We start from the raw sequence: 15,854 nt of genomic DNA, 5'->3' as shown, positions 1-15,854 counted from the left end.
GTAAAAACGCCGCAGTCGACGGCGACGGCTGCGCAGCGCCAGCTGCTCTGCTGGGCGTACCGCCAGCGTTCCGCCGGCGTCAGCATCTCGCAGCCAAAGTCCCAATCGCATTGATTCCACAAAATCAGAAAGAGTCAAGAAGGAATGACTCAAGCTTGATATTCGACTGGGAAGTACCCAGGAATAGGGTGAGCATCTGCTGAGGATCACATTCTCATCACTACACAGATGTCCTTGGGAACATAGGATCATTTATAGAGAACATAGTTATAGCTTTGCTTTCAAAGCTGCAAAAAACGAATTAAATAGTTTATTGATTGTTTGCAATTTGAGAAATGTCTTATAGCTATAAGATAAGATCATTGTGATGAGCCAAGTTTCATTTTAATGTAGTTTAATATATTTATGAGCAAGTTGACTTTACTTAGAATCTAGTAGAATCCTATTAGAATAGAATAGAATCTACTATTCAATTATTTCCTTAGTAGCTTTAAAGATTTTGAAGTCTTTATCTGCTTCATATCAGCAGTCGTTTTCAATGGTTTAAAGACACCATCTTTTTACAGCAAAGAAGCCGAGTGAAAGCCATATACCCTCACCATCTACGACTACTGGGTATCAATACAACTTAAATGAACGAACATCTCTTGGCCGCACAGGCAAATATTGTGGGTTTGTTTACGCACTGGCTGCGGTGGCACAGAGCCGGTTTTAGCCATATTTTTTTGGACCCCAACCCACAAGCCCACCAGCCAACAAGACCCAACTCCAATCGATCCACTGACCAGTGGCCAAAGAAATGGATATACGGATTCTACACCACGCGGTGCAGCCAGAGTGCATTTGCCCCGTTCGTCTGGCAGCGAAATGGAAATACATATTCGAAATGCCAGTGCAAACATGGCAACGTAACGCGATATAATTAACACATGCAACGCTAAAACGTGGATAAACAAACAACAATTGTCGACACTGCCCTTTGCCCAATTACATTGGATGGCTGAAAAGGCGGGGGGAGTGGCACGATGAAGAGCCCTTTTCTGGCCCTTTTGAGGTGCGGGGAATTTCCTTTCAGGAGTGACTCATATACCAGAGTCGAGCCGTTAATTATACGTCTAACAACGCGTTTGGTTGTACTTACCAACTACACATGTTTTGCACTCCCATTGCAACACTGATAAATGCATTATTTTGGCGGCAGGTTCAAGGAGCAATGCACTGAGAAAATTTGTACCTCTCCTTTACAAAAAAAAAGTTTAGTCTTTTCAAAGTTTATGTTTCAAAAGGAAGCTGTGTGATAAAGGTTCACTAACCTTGGTATATATGTTTCTCTACATTTGGTTAATTTTGAATTAATAAACTAAGTTTTTTTTTCTGCCAGTGTATTCACTATTAATCGCTTCGTTTGTCGCTCATGCTGTTGGTATTTGCATGTTGGTTGCATGTTGCCGACTTTGCAACTTTGTGGCCAACTTCCGGCAACAATTTCTACGCAGCCAAAGAAAACTTTTTGCATTAAATGCGAAACAGTGTTAAATAATTTCTGCTATTTTACGATTATTTTTCTCATCCTGGGCCTGAATTTCTAGTCCAGTCGGCGGTGGTAGACTGTCTGTCTGTTCGTACTCGTGTGGGTAGCACGGCTAATCATCTCCAGCGGAAGTGCCACCCACCAGCTCCGCCAGCTCATCCTTTCTATCTGGGAATAGCGTTTACTTTATGACCGCTAAGCAGGGCGGTGGTCGTCTGTTTGGCGGTTGGCTTGGTTGTGCCAGTGAATTAGCACAAACCGCATGTTAGATTCGTTGATAACATGCCACCAACGCCCATGCTTGGTCCGCCCACATCGCAGCACCACCATAACACCACCGCCCACCTAAGGCCACCCACCCACATAGACATGTACAAGTTGATGTCCTGTGGGTGTGGGCGCGTGTCCTTAGCCATGCAGTTAGAGGCTGTCAAGTTGCGAATTTTATGCGAAATGTTTAGTAATTAGTTGCATCCGCAAGGGGAAATTACTTAGCACAGCCAACCGCAAAAGTCCCATCCCTTCATGTGCCACTCCCCTCCCCTACCTTTGCCAGCAACCGTTTTGCTCGGCTTGTTGCGAAAGTTCAAGCGTTGGCAAAATGTTGACAGCTTCAAGAAATACACATTAAGGGTAGCTGGCTTACATATCCTGTGCAGTGAGAAAAATTACACGCATAAATCATGAATTGCAGATGAATCAGGACTTCTCATAGTAATTTTTCTTGATTAAGCAATGAATGTTTAGATACTTAGAAACTTGAATACGAAGACAAAACAGATGTCTTCGATTGGTTTAATTTGTTAAATGTAGTTTAATTGGAGCACAAATTGATCTCTTTTTTAATCAAACATTTGCAAGCCTAAATCGTTACATTTTTATATTTAACTATTATTTTATTTCATTTTGAACATATTTATTTTGCTCTGTACGTATTTAGACGTCTTTCCGTATCACGCATACGACTCGTTGCCCGACTGAGCCAGCGCGCTCATTACTCATACGCAGCGTGCAACGGGACTCCTGTTGGTGCCAGGCGTTAAATTAACTAATTAAAACTTGCACAACTCATGTAGCCATCTCTATATTTTGCCATAGGAACAAACGAGCTGGCTGCGTTTTGTGTAGCTTCTTGTTTCGGTTCCGTGACAATTATTCGCGGGTGCTTTTTCATTTTTTTCTAATGCCGCTGCAAAATGTTGTTGTTGCTCGCGACCTCTGACCCGGTTGATAAACGCTGCACGAGTTTTCGGAAGCAACAACTGAAACAATTAGTACTGTGACTGTGGCATTTGGACTCAGCCCGCAGGCTCGCTGTGTGTGAATGTTTTTGGTTGTATTCGTTTTTTTCTCCCTTTTTTTTTGTTGCAGGAAAGTTGTACATACTAAGGCAGCCCAGTTTTTGCCAACCGGCGTCACGTGTGTAATTAGCACCTGGCTGACTGACAGACGAACTGGGCAAACAAACTGGCTTGACAAACTTTGCATGCTGCTGGCGCGTTTCTGATTAATGAGACTGTTGCGGCTCCGCGGCGCTAAGAGCTCGCATTTGGCGCTAATTATTTAATTGCGCTCGCACAACAATTGATCACACAGGAATTTGTTTAATACGAAGTTCCTCTCTCTCTCTATCTCTCTCTACACACATTGTTAGTGAATCGCCCAGGGATTGAGTCAACATAGTGTGATAATTGTGTCCGGTTCGGGTTTTCTATTTAGCTAGTTAAACTTTGTACGCACAGGTATCAATTTTGTTCTTTCTGGGAATGCATTAGACTTGAAAATGATGTGTGATTCAGGCTAAAAACGTGCTAATTTCTTTCGATGATTTATGGATTATTAGTTTCAATCAATTTAAAGTTATCTGTTATTGCCTTATCTATTCTTAGTATTTTGCTATTAGAAGAGGAATGTTGCTTTTTTTTCTTTCTTTGTTTTCTGTCTGCAACATACTTAAATAAAATCGAGCATTGAATAGAATAAAATTGTATATAAATTCATTAAGGATGAAATAAAAATTTAAGGTTATTCAACGTTCTACTATATATATTAAATATTTTTTTAAAGGCTCATAGTCTTAAACATTTATACACCGATGCAGGTTGATCTAGCAGGTTTTCTACCCATAAAGTGATGGAATAAAATTGTATCTGCGCCCAAAGGTGTGCTGTGCATTTGCAATATACTTACCATTTAACTCCTTCACCCAGAAGTGTGCTATATTTGGTAGCTATCTCGACCTTTGTTCGACTGCATTTTTAATGACTGACTTTGACAGCTAGGCAATGTCAAGGCTGCTGGAGAAAATCAATATGCTGAGGAGCCGAAATGCCGGGTCCTTTTTTTCGTGGCGGCGTCTGCGCATACAGGAAATTAAGATGCCATTTAAAACGCCCCAAATGAACTTTGCTGAATTTATTGGGGATTTTCACGCATTTCTTCACTGCAATGCCACCACTTTCGCTTTCCACTTGCCACTTGTGAATCCCAAGTATTTGTCGGCATGCGGCATGCATGGCGACAATAAATAATTCCACAAATGCATTTAAAGAATTTAAGAATACTTTCGGTTTTTATTATTCATTTATGATTTCTGCTTTTTTTTTTGTTTCTTTGTGTTTCGCTTAACGAGAGTAAGTTTTAAAAGGTTTCTTTTTAGTATTTTGTTTGTTAGCTTTAGCTTGGTTTTTGATGAGTTCGAGTTTGTAGCCTCGGGAGATATTCCTCGTCGGCTTGGTTTAGTGGTAATTGTAATCGTACTATATAATTTCAATTAAATCTTTATTGTCCTTTCTACTGGACATATGTATTCGCTTAGCTAATAGTTTTAATTATGTATCGTATGCTCTATATTATAAGTTTCACTTAGGCTAACAAGATCTTAGGAAAACAACGTGTACCCCATACAATGGGTAAATGTTACATACGTTTGCTCAAACTCAACCGGTGTGGTGGTAGAAAAACAACGAAACTTAATGTTTTTAAATGCGTCTTAGTTCTTGGTGTTTTGTCGTTTTGGCTATTCTCAGAAAATGTACACATAGTTTTTGGGAGGAATTGCCATTTCTTTAGTTAAGTTCAACTATGATATATGATTGCCTAAATGCTAAAAGTTGTCGACTATTGTTGCTGTTTTTTTTTTGGGGTAAGAAAGGGGTCTCAGATGTTTTTACTACACTTAGTCTTAGCTTTGGTTTAATTAAATACTTTTTAGTTTACTTGTTCGACTTACATGCGAAAATTCAATTCTTTGGTGGCTTCAATTTGCAATTTGTGTTGCTCAATTTACATTTCATTTATCGTAATCGTATTATATTTAGTATGTATGAACTATAACACGGCATAAGTAGTAGGTATTTACAATGCTTAGCAGCTAAGTAGGTTTCAAATGCTCTTAATTCCCTTAACTAACTTTCAATTTTGATTTGAGTTCTCCTTTTGTGGGCGAGTGTTTAATGTTTGTTGGGCTTTAGTTTTTGGGTGGTGCTGCTCTAAAAGCAAACAAAGACGTTAAAAGGGGCTCAGATTTTAACGTTTTGACCACCCTGACTGACTGACTAACTGACTGACTGACTGGCTAAGAGATGAGATGCGTTGCACGATGAACCGAGGAGGAGGATCGTAGCTCATAGCACCATGTTACTTCGTTGTTAGCTATGTGGATACTACCAAAAATGTATAAATAACGAAACGAGAACTCTCTCCTCTATAACAAATGGAAATAAAACGACAACAATGATGGCACTAAACATAGTTTCTACTTATTCGTAGCACATTTTTGTGTATTTTACCCTTTGTTAACTACAGTTTATTAATCGTAACTTACATGGCTAGCGTAACTAACATGCAAATTTGTGCAGCATTTTTCTATTAATGTAAATTTATGGCTTATGCTTGCCATTTGCTTAACACATCAATTGGATTTTTTGCTAGTTTCATGTTTCCGATGTTGCTTAGTTTGTTTGTTATGTTTTTTGTTTGTTTGGGGAAGAAACCTTTTCAAATACATACACCTATTCGATATACACACACATTTAGTTACATAGTCTGCCCGGAAACAGAAGTTGAAGTCGGTAAAACGAGGGAACAAATACAAGTAGAATGCACGTGGTTAGAGCGTAATTGTAGTGGAAGACTTCCGCTTAAAATGTAGGTAGTTTTTTATTTTTTACTTTATGTTCATTCATTTGATTTTTAACCGCTTGATTTGATATATATTTGCATACTCACAGATTGTTGTACAATGTGTTTTCGGTTCCGTGAAGTATCGTTATGGTTTGTGGTATCGTAATCTGGTGGTATGTTTTATGTTTGCTCATATTTGATCTACGCACAACTAGTGGAACAGACACGTATGAGAATATGAGTTAAAATTTTGCTATGCATATGCCGCGTACGATACAATTAAATGAGTAAACATTTCCATTTATCGGCAACTATAAATTATGCTAAATATATCTGAACTATTCGAATATCCGCCGGCTGCGTTTATCTAATTTCAAAATTCAACTTTAATATATATATATATATCTGTTTATAATTAGTATTTATATGTATATAAATATTTGTGTCTAGTTTACAATTAGCAAAAAGTTTAAGTTTAAATATTGAAATACGTTTAAGTTACTTGCGATTTGTTTGGTTTTTGCAATGAAATAATTTCATTTAACATTTCAGTCATTGTATGTATTTTCTTTTTTTTTTTGGTTTTGAAAGACAAGCCTCAAAACTTGAACTTACATGGTCGCATGGCTTTTCTTCTCCTATTTAAACCTTTACACAGGCATTGGATTTGCTTAGTTTTGGGCGGCATTTTTGGAACTGCAAAAGGGGGAAGCTAAGAAGCATCAAGCATACGACCCGTTGAACCGAAGCGAACCAGCATAACCGTCTTAACTTTTCCAATTAATCAACGGGTGGTGGAGGTGGCGCATTTTAATGTCCGCTGTCGTCGGTGGCTCATAAATATTCATGCTGTCAATGCGCATAAATACCTAAGTGCATATTTATGGTCCAAACATTTGTCGTTACGAGTTTTACATTTATGGCCTTTATACTCCACTAATTAATATGCAGGCCAGCGAGCGTCATTTCGATGATTCATGCCCCAGCCGCCTAATAGCCATGTTAATTGCTCCAAAAAAGTATATATATGCAGGCTATATCCGAAAAATTCCGTCGCCACAAATGCGTTCATGCGATTCCGGCAACAATGCATTTCTCTGCGTGTGCACTTTTCACGTGTTTATCATGTGGATGGATCGTAAACGATAATGAACGCCGTTTTATTGATGGCTTTGATGCTTTTATACACTTTGTTTTATAGTGTAATTTAGTTGCTTGTGATTATGAGTGGTGCGTCTGGGCAATAGTAACGCATAAATAAACATTTCTCTGCATGAGCGATAGTAATTCACAGGAAAAAATGCAGCCAAATATTTACCAATAGTGGCGAAATAGTTGGAAAATTGCGCAACCGCAAACAAAAATGCATTTAAAGTGAATTTTGCTGTCAATCCGATTTTCTATAAATACCTCTGCAATTTGGCAAGTTAATCAGGCATTAAATTGGCTTATGGCATATAATGCTTGGCGCCGAAATAGATGTTGACAGAAATGCAAATTCTAGATTACGCATTTTGCGCAATAAATAATTAAATTTCACGAGCCGGTTTGCGGCCTCCGGCGTCCGGAATTAAAATTTACAAAACAAAAAATAAGAGACAATGCGACTGCAGTAATCTAAAATGTTTTTATGTCATTATTGTAAATGTTTAACGCTTAATTTTGTTATTTACTCGCTTTCGGACAACTCCCATGTTGACTGAAAACAATTAAGGCAAACAAAGCAAAAAATTTGCATTCCGAATCGCATAATTCAATTATGGAAATTAATTTAAATAGCACTGAATAATTCAAAATGTTTTTTTTCATTCCAGTTTTTCTCTGCTCCTTGTTTGTTTTTTATTTATTTTTTTTTGTTTTGGCTACTTTGTTGTGTTTAATTTTTCAATTGTTGTCGAGCATTTAATTTATGGTGATTGCTAATTGTGACGTTAATTGCAATTTTATTAATGCTCCTCAGTCGGTTTTTACCAAAAAAGGGTAAACAATGGATGGCGTTGCGTATACGCAGCCTGGTCTAAAATGCCTGCCAGCTTTTTACGCCAGCTTTAAGTGAAAATGACTTTCAGTGCGCCTGGCAAAACAATGCCATCCGTGGAATGCCGTTCGACACTCATCTGGCTGTCGCACCTAAGTGCAGTTAAGTGCTGCGTGTGTATAGTGCGCTTACACTGAAAACAATGAGGGAAATCTTTACTAAATCTTTACTAACTAACTAACTAGAACTTCATGAAAAAGCCTCAAAACTGCAGTGCAAATTCATACATTTTTCAAAAAGATTTTGCATAATCTATCTTTGGAATATAATATCTGCAAATGTATCTTGTTTGAGTATAATGAAAAGTGTTAAGTTAGATAGCTTTGGTATTGATTTTATGGTTGCTTTTACTGCAAAATGCGTTTTATTTTATTAATGCTTTTTTCCGTGTAGTCGCGCATTTTAATGTGCCTGCTGCACCACCTGCTGCACCACCCTTGCTGCCACAGACTTCTTGCAACACTCCCACATGGTTTTTCCCTTGCTGTCGATTTCAATTGTTTTCGATTTCGCTTTGTGCACGACGGTCCTATTTTTCGTCCTGCCATTTAGCTTGTTGTTGTTGCAATTGTTGTTGGTGTTATTGTTGGACTTTCTGTCGTTGTTCAAATTGTCATTTGAGTGCAGTTGTTGTACACACATTGCTGACAATGCCAAAACGTTCAGCTGGATGCTGTGTGATCCATAAAAAATGCAGGCACCAAAAGCCTTTGCTGTTTGTCTTTCAACACCATCAAAGTTCTGCCGTCGATTTCCATTTTCCATTTATTCAAATGAAACACTCGGTGGCACCGAGGCGCATTCATGGCCGATCTCGGTCGCATTATTTATGCGTTCTTAAACAATTTTAAGAGGTCTTCGGCAACCGCAAGCACTTAGGCTATTGCCCAGAGCTATAAATCAGATCAATCTTCGACTATGCCGACATGTGTTGAAAGTTCCAGCGCTGCTAAGAGCTGGCATAAATTTTTTTGGGACAAGGTGATTTTAGTTCTTGTATTGGAGATAGTAGCTTACTCTATGCAGATTACAATCTAGCCCGATAATGGTTACAAGTGCCTCGCAGATATTGTTGCATCTTGCCACAAAGTGTCAAAAAAAGGTGAGGGACAGGGCAGCCAGAACACACACAGGAAGTAAAATAAATTGTACGTAAAATTTATGCATAGACTGGCAGCCTCCGTGTTTTGTGTGGATTCTCTGGGCCGTGCCACATACTATATATAGTATTTCCTTGTCATTTTTTTTTGGTTGGCTTTGCCCAGCAAAACAAGCCCAACCAGCCAAACGAAATGGAGAGCCATTCTGGGCCACATGCCAAAAACAGAGTCTGTCTGTCGGTCCGCCGCCCTCCTCATCCTGGATGCTCCTCTGTCACCATCTACCCGTCTAACTCGGTGTCATTGTAGCGTTCCAGTGACGACTGTCTGTCCGTTCGACTGACTGAATGGTTGAATGACGGAAGGACGGACAGACTGAATGACTGACTGACTGGGTGACGGGCTGTCTATTCCACTCGGCCGGGCGCATGCATTTGCTGATGCATAGCCAAAAACTAAGTGGGAAATGGTGGAGAAAATGGTGCCATGGAATGAGCTACACTAAAAGGAAAATGTTCTGAGTTCCAAAATCAAATACAAGCGTTTGATATATAGCGAAAAGTCAGTGAAGTCAGTTTATGAAGTTGAGATATATGTATTTAAGCACATGAAAGTAATATCATAAAGTTTTTAAAATTATCCTATATGAGTTGAAAAATAAAACAACGCACTGCTTTCTTTGGGTGTAGAAGCGTACCATTTGCATTTGCATCTGTCTGTGCCCATTAGGCATTGGTTCCCATACATTTGGATTATTTTTTTTGGGCTCCCACTTTCTGTGTCGCCGAGTGAAACATCTTTGAGTGAATGAACAAAACTGCGCCTGCCTTGTGGAATCTGTCGCTGTTTCGGTTTTTTCTATTTCCATAGCTATGTGTGCTCACTTTGTTACAACAAATTGTGCGGCCATTGTGCTGGATTTTAGTTACATTTGTGTGCGCAAGGAATTATTGATTTGGCCAACGGCCAAACGGCATTCCGACTCCAAGATTTTCATCGGCGAAGCAGCGGATAAGCGGCTGGCAAAATATTAAAAAAGGAATTAAATTAATTTGTTGCCATCTTGCCACTTGTTGACCTGCATTTGCCAGCTTGGATATTTGGGACTACCTGAGTCCGACTTTCGAAACATTTGCAGTCTGCACTGATATTTGGCATTTGGCAATGCAGCCGCAAATGGAAATTTGCGAAATTATTTCAAGTTGAATGGCCATAGACGTCGCTGGCGGACACATCCATTCAGGGAGCATAATAGATGTTTGCCCAGCTCAAATTCTTGTTTGCTCAGCTCATGCATTTCTATGAGCTCGTCGAGTGTGAAAAGTGTGTGGGTTGTGGTGAGTTCGTTCGGTTGCTCTGGGAGTTCAGTGGGTTATGGGGGCTATGGGGCCTCCGGGATTGGGGTCTCTGGGTTCAAGGGTGCTCGAGAATCCAAACGAAACGAAATGAAACCAAAATGCGTAAATTGAAATTGAGAGATTCCATCAAATTCACAGCCGTTCATTGCTTTTGAAATGAGCTACAATGTTCGTTACTTTTTTTTTATTCAAACCAAAGAAATTCCAACGAAAGATTGGAAAGGATTTAGCATATGGGAGCGGATAGAGCTGCAAAACTATGGATTATTCGGTTAGTCGATATTATCGATAGCTAAAACAACTAGCTTATTTTAAAATAATTTATGTTTTGGAATTTGTAGAAAAATATGTTGCTAATAACCTATTAATACAAGTGGCTAGTTAGTTTTGCTTTAAAGAAAACTAATGTCTTGAGGCATTAAATGAAATAATCCAATGGATAATATGGGATATGTGCATATATATATATCGATAACATCGACAGTCGATAGCTTTGCAGTTCTGGGATGGGGAATTGGAATAGGATATGTTCTTGGGGACCTATGGCACTGCCAAAACGAAGCAAATCTAACGCCTGTAGTGCTGATACATGCCATGACCATAGCCCATTGGTGTGCTGCCCATGGCACGTTCGGTTGCCTTCTCGATGCTGGCGTAAACGCACCTGTAACAGCACACATAGGCCAAACATCACTTGAACAGGATGCGCCGGAAGGCGCGTCGGAAGTCCTTGTTGAAGATGGTATAGATGGCCGGATTGAGCGCCGAGTTCATGTAGCCCAGCCAGAAGGCGACGGCGAACGCCGATTCCGGTATGTTGCAATGGCTGCTACATGCCGGCACCAGGATGTACAGGAAGAAGAAGGGCAGCCAGCAGGCGATGAAGCTGCCCATGATCAGGCCCAGAATTAGGGTGGCCCGCTTCTCCTTCTTTCGCGCAATTCGTCGCTTCTCCTTCTCCGGATCCCTGGGCTTCGGTGTCTTCGGTATGGCCGGCTCCAGTTCCGCCTTCACCACCTGCTGCTGCTGCTGTTGCTGCTGCTGCTGCTGATTTTTGCTGGCCGCTCCACTGGGCTGTTGATTCTTGGCCGCCGCTTTGGCCTCGTTGCGCCGCTGCTGGTTACTCGACTTGCGCCCGAAGATCGGCTGGCAAAGGCGAAACTTGAGCGGCTTGACCACGGCACAGCGACTGACCACGCCCGAATCGCTGCTGGATGGATCGAATTCACTCACCATGTCCGTGTCCACGCCCACGGATAGGGCTCGACACCGTCCGGCGATCGGAGAGACGCGCAGCTCATTACCGCCCGTTTGCTGCAGTGCACCAGGCGTCGCTACAGCACTCCCATTTCCCCCGCCGCCGGCGGAGGCACCTCCATCCATGGCCACAGTGCCGTTGTTGTTGTTCAGCACATTGATGGAACTATTGCTGCCCATGGACGGTGGCACGGGCACATTGAGACCCACCCGACCGGTGGCTATCGTGCTCACCTGAAGCGTCTCCTTCGGCGAGCTGGGTGGAACACCCGACGCCCCAGTGCCCCCGTTCCCGCTGCTCACCACGGTGACCGAATTCGTGCCCGCACCATTGGGATTTGCATAGGCAAGCACCGTTTGGGCGGCCACCGCCTCCAGTTCCCCCGCCTCCGAGGTGGATATGTCGGAGGCCAGGTCCATGGTCACCGTGGGTATCTGCATCGGTAGGCTGGCGCTGTTCGGTGGTGTCTCGATGGTGGCTATTTGGCGCTGCTGGTGCAGCTGCAAAGCGGACACGCCGCTCGAGGAGGGCATCGGTATTGTTCCTTTCTTGGCGGTGGTGAAGCTCGTTACCTGAAAAATGAAAAGGCAACATTAATGCGGTAAAAGGTTACGAGGTGCAATAGAAAAGTTCGGGCACATATTCATAGAGCTTATAGTGAATCTACAGTAATTATAACTGTTTTGTTAACATAATCATCCTAAAATGGTTACAGCTCATTTTGTGATTTTCTAATTTACTAATATTAAAAGAACTGTAAGTTACATTATATTTGCTACTTAAAATTGCTGTTTAAACAATTTGCTAGTATCTGTACTGTTGCTTCCGGCCCTCCCACACTGATATTGATTTAGAGATCATAAAGTGCTGGCAAAATATTTTTAGTTGGCCAGACCTGTTGTTGCTGGCACGGTTCACAGTTCCCAAAGTGGTTCTGTGTGATTAACAGTCTCACATGCTCGGGCATTGCAAATTAGGTTGCAGATCCGCACAAGTGCAGCGGCAGGCGAGACGAGAAACGGGGACAGATGGCCAAACACTTGCTACAGAAGTTTTCCATTTCGAAAATCCTGTTTAAGCCAACAGGCGGCAGGGAAACGCGTCCGAGCGCGCGGATTACACAAACATGGAGCTGGGGCTGTTGCTCTTGGATGGGGATGTGGATGTGGATGCGGGATCGTGGCCCAAAGGGATGGGGGGAACTGAAGGGGATGTGCATATTCAATGCTCGAGAGGCAGCAACAATTACCCGGGGCAATTAACAGAGACACGGGGCGCCCCAACGAAAATGAAAATAAAATAGAAGGGGGCGAGTATCGGGAGTGGGGATACCCTGGAATTTTAAGCAGAATAATGCATTGCTTAGTTAAAATTATCATAATAAGTGTCAACGTAGGTTAACTATAATATAAGTATTATTAAAGATTAATCAACAGAATTTAAAACATTTAGTATTATAAAAGCATTAAACATGTGCATTCTTCTAAATGTTTTTTATAGCCCTAAGGAACAAGTAGCTCTGATGCACATTTTAAATAGGCCTTATTAAATGTTTTTTTTTTTGTAATCTGAACTTTAGTTCCCATGTAGTAAGTACCCTGTGTAAAATGGGTGTAGAAACAATGCTCGAGGCAAATCGCGTTGTCAGCATATGTGCGGGCAGCTCCCTCTGTTCTACCTGATTTCTGTTTTTCCTCTGCTGCCGCTGTCTCTGCTTGTTTTTCCACCCATCCACCCATTTTCCACCCCCCTCATCACCCCGGAAAATGCAGCCCCTTGCCTGTTTGTTAATCGCTCGTTTGGGCCGCTCGTTTGGACTCTTGCATTTGTTTGCACAAAATAGCCGAAAAGTGTCCAGTCGTGAATGTATAACCAGCAGCGCACACCCATTTTTTTCTGTCAGTGTACATTGCGCATATAGTTAATTGAAAATGCAAATTGCACTGCATTGTGGCCGACGTTGCGCTACCTAATTGACGATCATTAGAGACTTTTCACTCAATCAGTGGATTTTGGGGCGGAGTTTCGATTAAATTTTCAGCGATAATTTTCCAACAAAGGCCGTTAAGAGCGGGTGTGGCGTCAGCAAATGCCATTGGATTGAATGGGCCTGCATAATGGCCGTTCGCCTTAACGTGGCCAACTGCAACTGCTGCAGCGCCAGCCAAAATTGCAGCGTTGGCAAGTTGCAATTCCCGATGGCTGAGGGCATGGGCAAGGGGAAGGTTGGGGGGTAAATCCTACACGTAGTTACCACAAGTTGTTGATGGGAAATTGAAGCGAGGCATGTGTGCTCAATTTGCAGCATCCTGGAGTAATGCACAATTACTTTTTGGGGTAAGAGGAAAGGTGTGTGTGTGAATATTACACATACGCCGCATATGCCGCAGTCGGCTAGAAGACTTACATTTGTCCATTGAATCGTAAAAAGATCCCATTTCCATGCCTGACACATTTTTGCGGCCAACCGCAATAATGGCTCAAAAGTGAGATTATGCGAGGCCCCGAGGTGTGGAGTCCATTAGGCATTAGGTGTGTGTGCAAATATGTGCCCATTTTGACGGGTCAAATTCATAAATAATCAGCCCACCCACTCACCTGTTCGTTGTTCGTTTTGCGGGGATGCTTTTTAATGCCCCGCCTCGCCCGCGCCTTGGCGGCAAAGTAAATTCGTATGTACACAAAGACCATGATGCAGCTGGGTATGTAGAAGGAGCCCAGCGCCGAGTACAGCACGTAGCCAATGTCCTCGCTTAGCTGCAACGAATCGAAAAAAGGACGAAGGTTAGACATTATCGGGCTATGGGCCAAAAGGTGTAGTGTCAAAAGTTCACAGAAAGGTAACTAAACATTACTGTCATTAAACTTTTGATTTTGAAATGCAATTTACTTGCAAAATGATAAATTTATTTAACTAAGAGCCATTTCTAATTGGGTAATAAAAGTGATTTATATTAGCATTAACACTCCATTAGGTTAAATGGCAATTTATTTAAGATTTCTTTATCATGCCAAATTACCTTAAATGCATTTTATTCAATCGTTTTCTGCAGCTAAATTTGCTTTTATCGACAGGCGAAGCAACTATGTACCACTTTTCCTTCTTTGTAGTCTTAATTAATTTGAACCCTTTAGCCATCAACTAGTTTCATTTTCCCATTGAATGCCCTGAACTTGACTTGTAGCCTTTGTTGGAGCTTAAGGAGCATTAACTTTACCAAGTTACCTCAACTATCGTCTGCCAGATTAAATTTACGACCCAACATCCTCTGACTTTGAATCGCCTTTTCTTTGATATTTTCTATCGCTTTAGCCCGGCTTGTTGCTTTTGGCCATATTTTCAGGCTTGATAGCGGCGTTTCATTGAGTTCATTAGGCTGATTTACTGAAAAATGCATTCCGCCTTTCTCTGTCTGGCCGAAAATGTTTTTGTCTGAGGCAATTCTGCGCCCCGGGTTCCATTTTCCTAAAGGCATTTCATGTGAAATATGCAAAGTGCATGAAATTTCATAACGTTAAATGAAGTAAAAGTATTAGATTACCGCACAAAGAAGATTTCTCAACCTGGCGGCGAAAAACGTTCGCGGCACATTTTCTGCTGCTTGGAAAAGCATTTCCCATTTTTTTTTTTTGCTCTTTAAAGCTGCCGGAATTAAATCGTCTCAAACTTACTGCGCGTCCAACTCTCTTCACAAAAATTATGCAAATTAAGTGTTTTGATGAAAGGCATTCGAAAAAGTGCACTTGACAGCAGTGAAAAGTGGGGCTGGAGAAAGGGGTTGAGGGGAGAAGGAGCGGATTGCCCCAGCAGCTTTGCCCTTTTGAGTCGCTGTTCGTGTTGTTCGCCGGCGAGTGGCGTGCATAATGAAAAGCTTTTGTCCCGTTGTTACTGCCACTGCTTGTAGCTCACCTCAATCCGCATTCAACGCTCCCGGGAAATGCATAATTCTACACGCTGAGAAAATGCCAAAAGGCTGGGCAAGGATAAACTTTGAAGCAAATCCTTTGCACCAACATAATCTTTTGGTTTTGGTAGCTTGCTGCCTCCATTTCTCACAGTGCATGCATCCTTGTGCTGCGAATATCTGTGCTCGACATCAGCTGGTCAAGTTAAGCTGCTTCGCCCTGGTGGAATTGCAGTAGCCGGTTAAGAAATCGACTAGCAATTTATAAAAAAAGTGCTTTACGTACTTGATATCCAGAGTGTGTACATCTGGAGAAAGAAGCTAGCTGGCTGGCTGCAAACGAAATTTATTTAAGGTTTTAAGCTGCTTACGCTACACATGCAGGCAGGCAAATTGAATTGCCGGGCAGAGGAGCCAGCTGTAAATACGAGCACACAGCCAAATATCTGGCTGGATAGCTGGCCTCGCATGCAGAGGCAGCTTAAGTGCAGCCCAGTTTATCATAAGCCGCAAGGCGAAGTTGCACCAGAAACAGGCTG

At 41.7% G+C, this 15,854-nt stretch overlaps 1 protein-coding gene across 2 annotated transcripts in view; it reads right to left on the bottom strand.

The window, feature by feature from the left end:
* Positions 1 to 4,075: 4,075 nt before the first annotated feature.
* The window catches only part of LOC6727527 (probable G-protein coupled receptor No18), a 50,118-nt gene continuing 38,339 nt past the window's right edge, over positions 4,076 to 15,854 (bottom strand). The window contains exons 2-4 of one of the 2 annotated variants that reach the window (XM_039294642.2): positions 14,009 to 14,167; positions 11,386 to 11,982; positions 4,076 to 11,298 (exon numbers count right to left, since the gene is read on the bottom strand). In XM_039294642.2, the coding sequence (XP_039150576.1) occupies positions 10,843 to 11,298; positions 11,386 to 11,982; positions 14,009 to 14,167 (1,212 nt within the window). In that variant the 3' untranslated portion in view covers positions 4,076 to 10,842. Of the gene's footprint in view, positions 11,983 to 14,008; positions 14,168 to 15,854 lie in introns of both variants that reach the window. The other variant, XM_016176435.3, reaches the window with a different exon arrangement.

Source organism: Drosophila simulans, chromosome 3R (genome assembly GCF_016746395.2).
Source record: "Drosophila simulans strain w501 chromosome 3R, Prin_Dsim_3.1, whole genome shotgun sequence".
NCBI classification, from domain to species: Eukaryota; Metazoa; Arthropoda; class Insecta; order Diptera; family Drosophilidae; genus Drosophila; species Drosophila simulans.
Note: the sequence above shows the minus strand (reverse complement) of the source record. Positions and strands in the feature narration are given on the sequence as shown.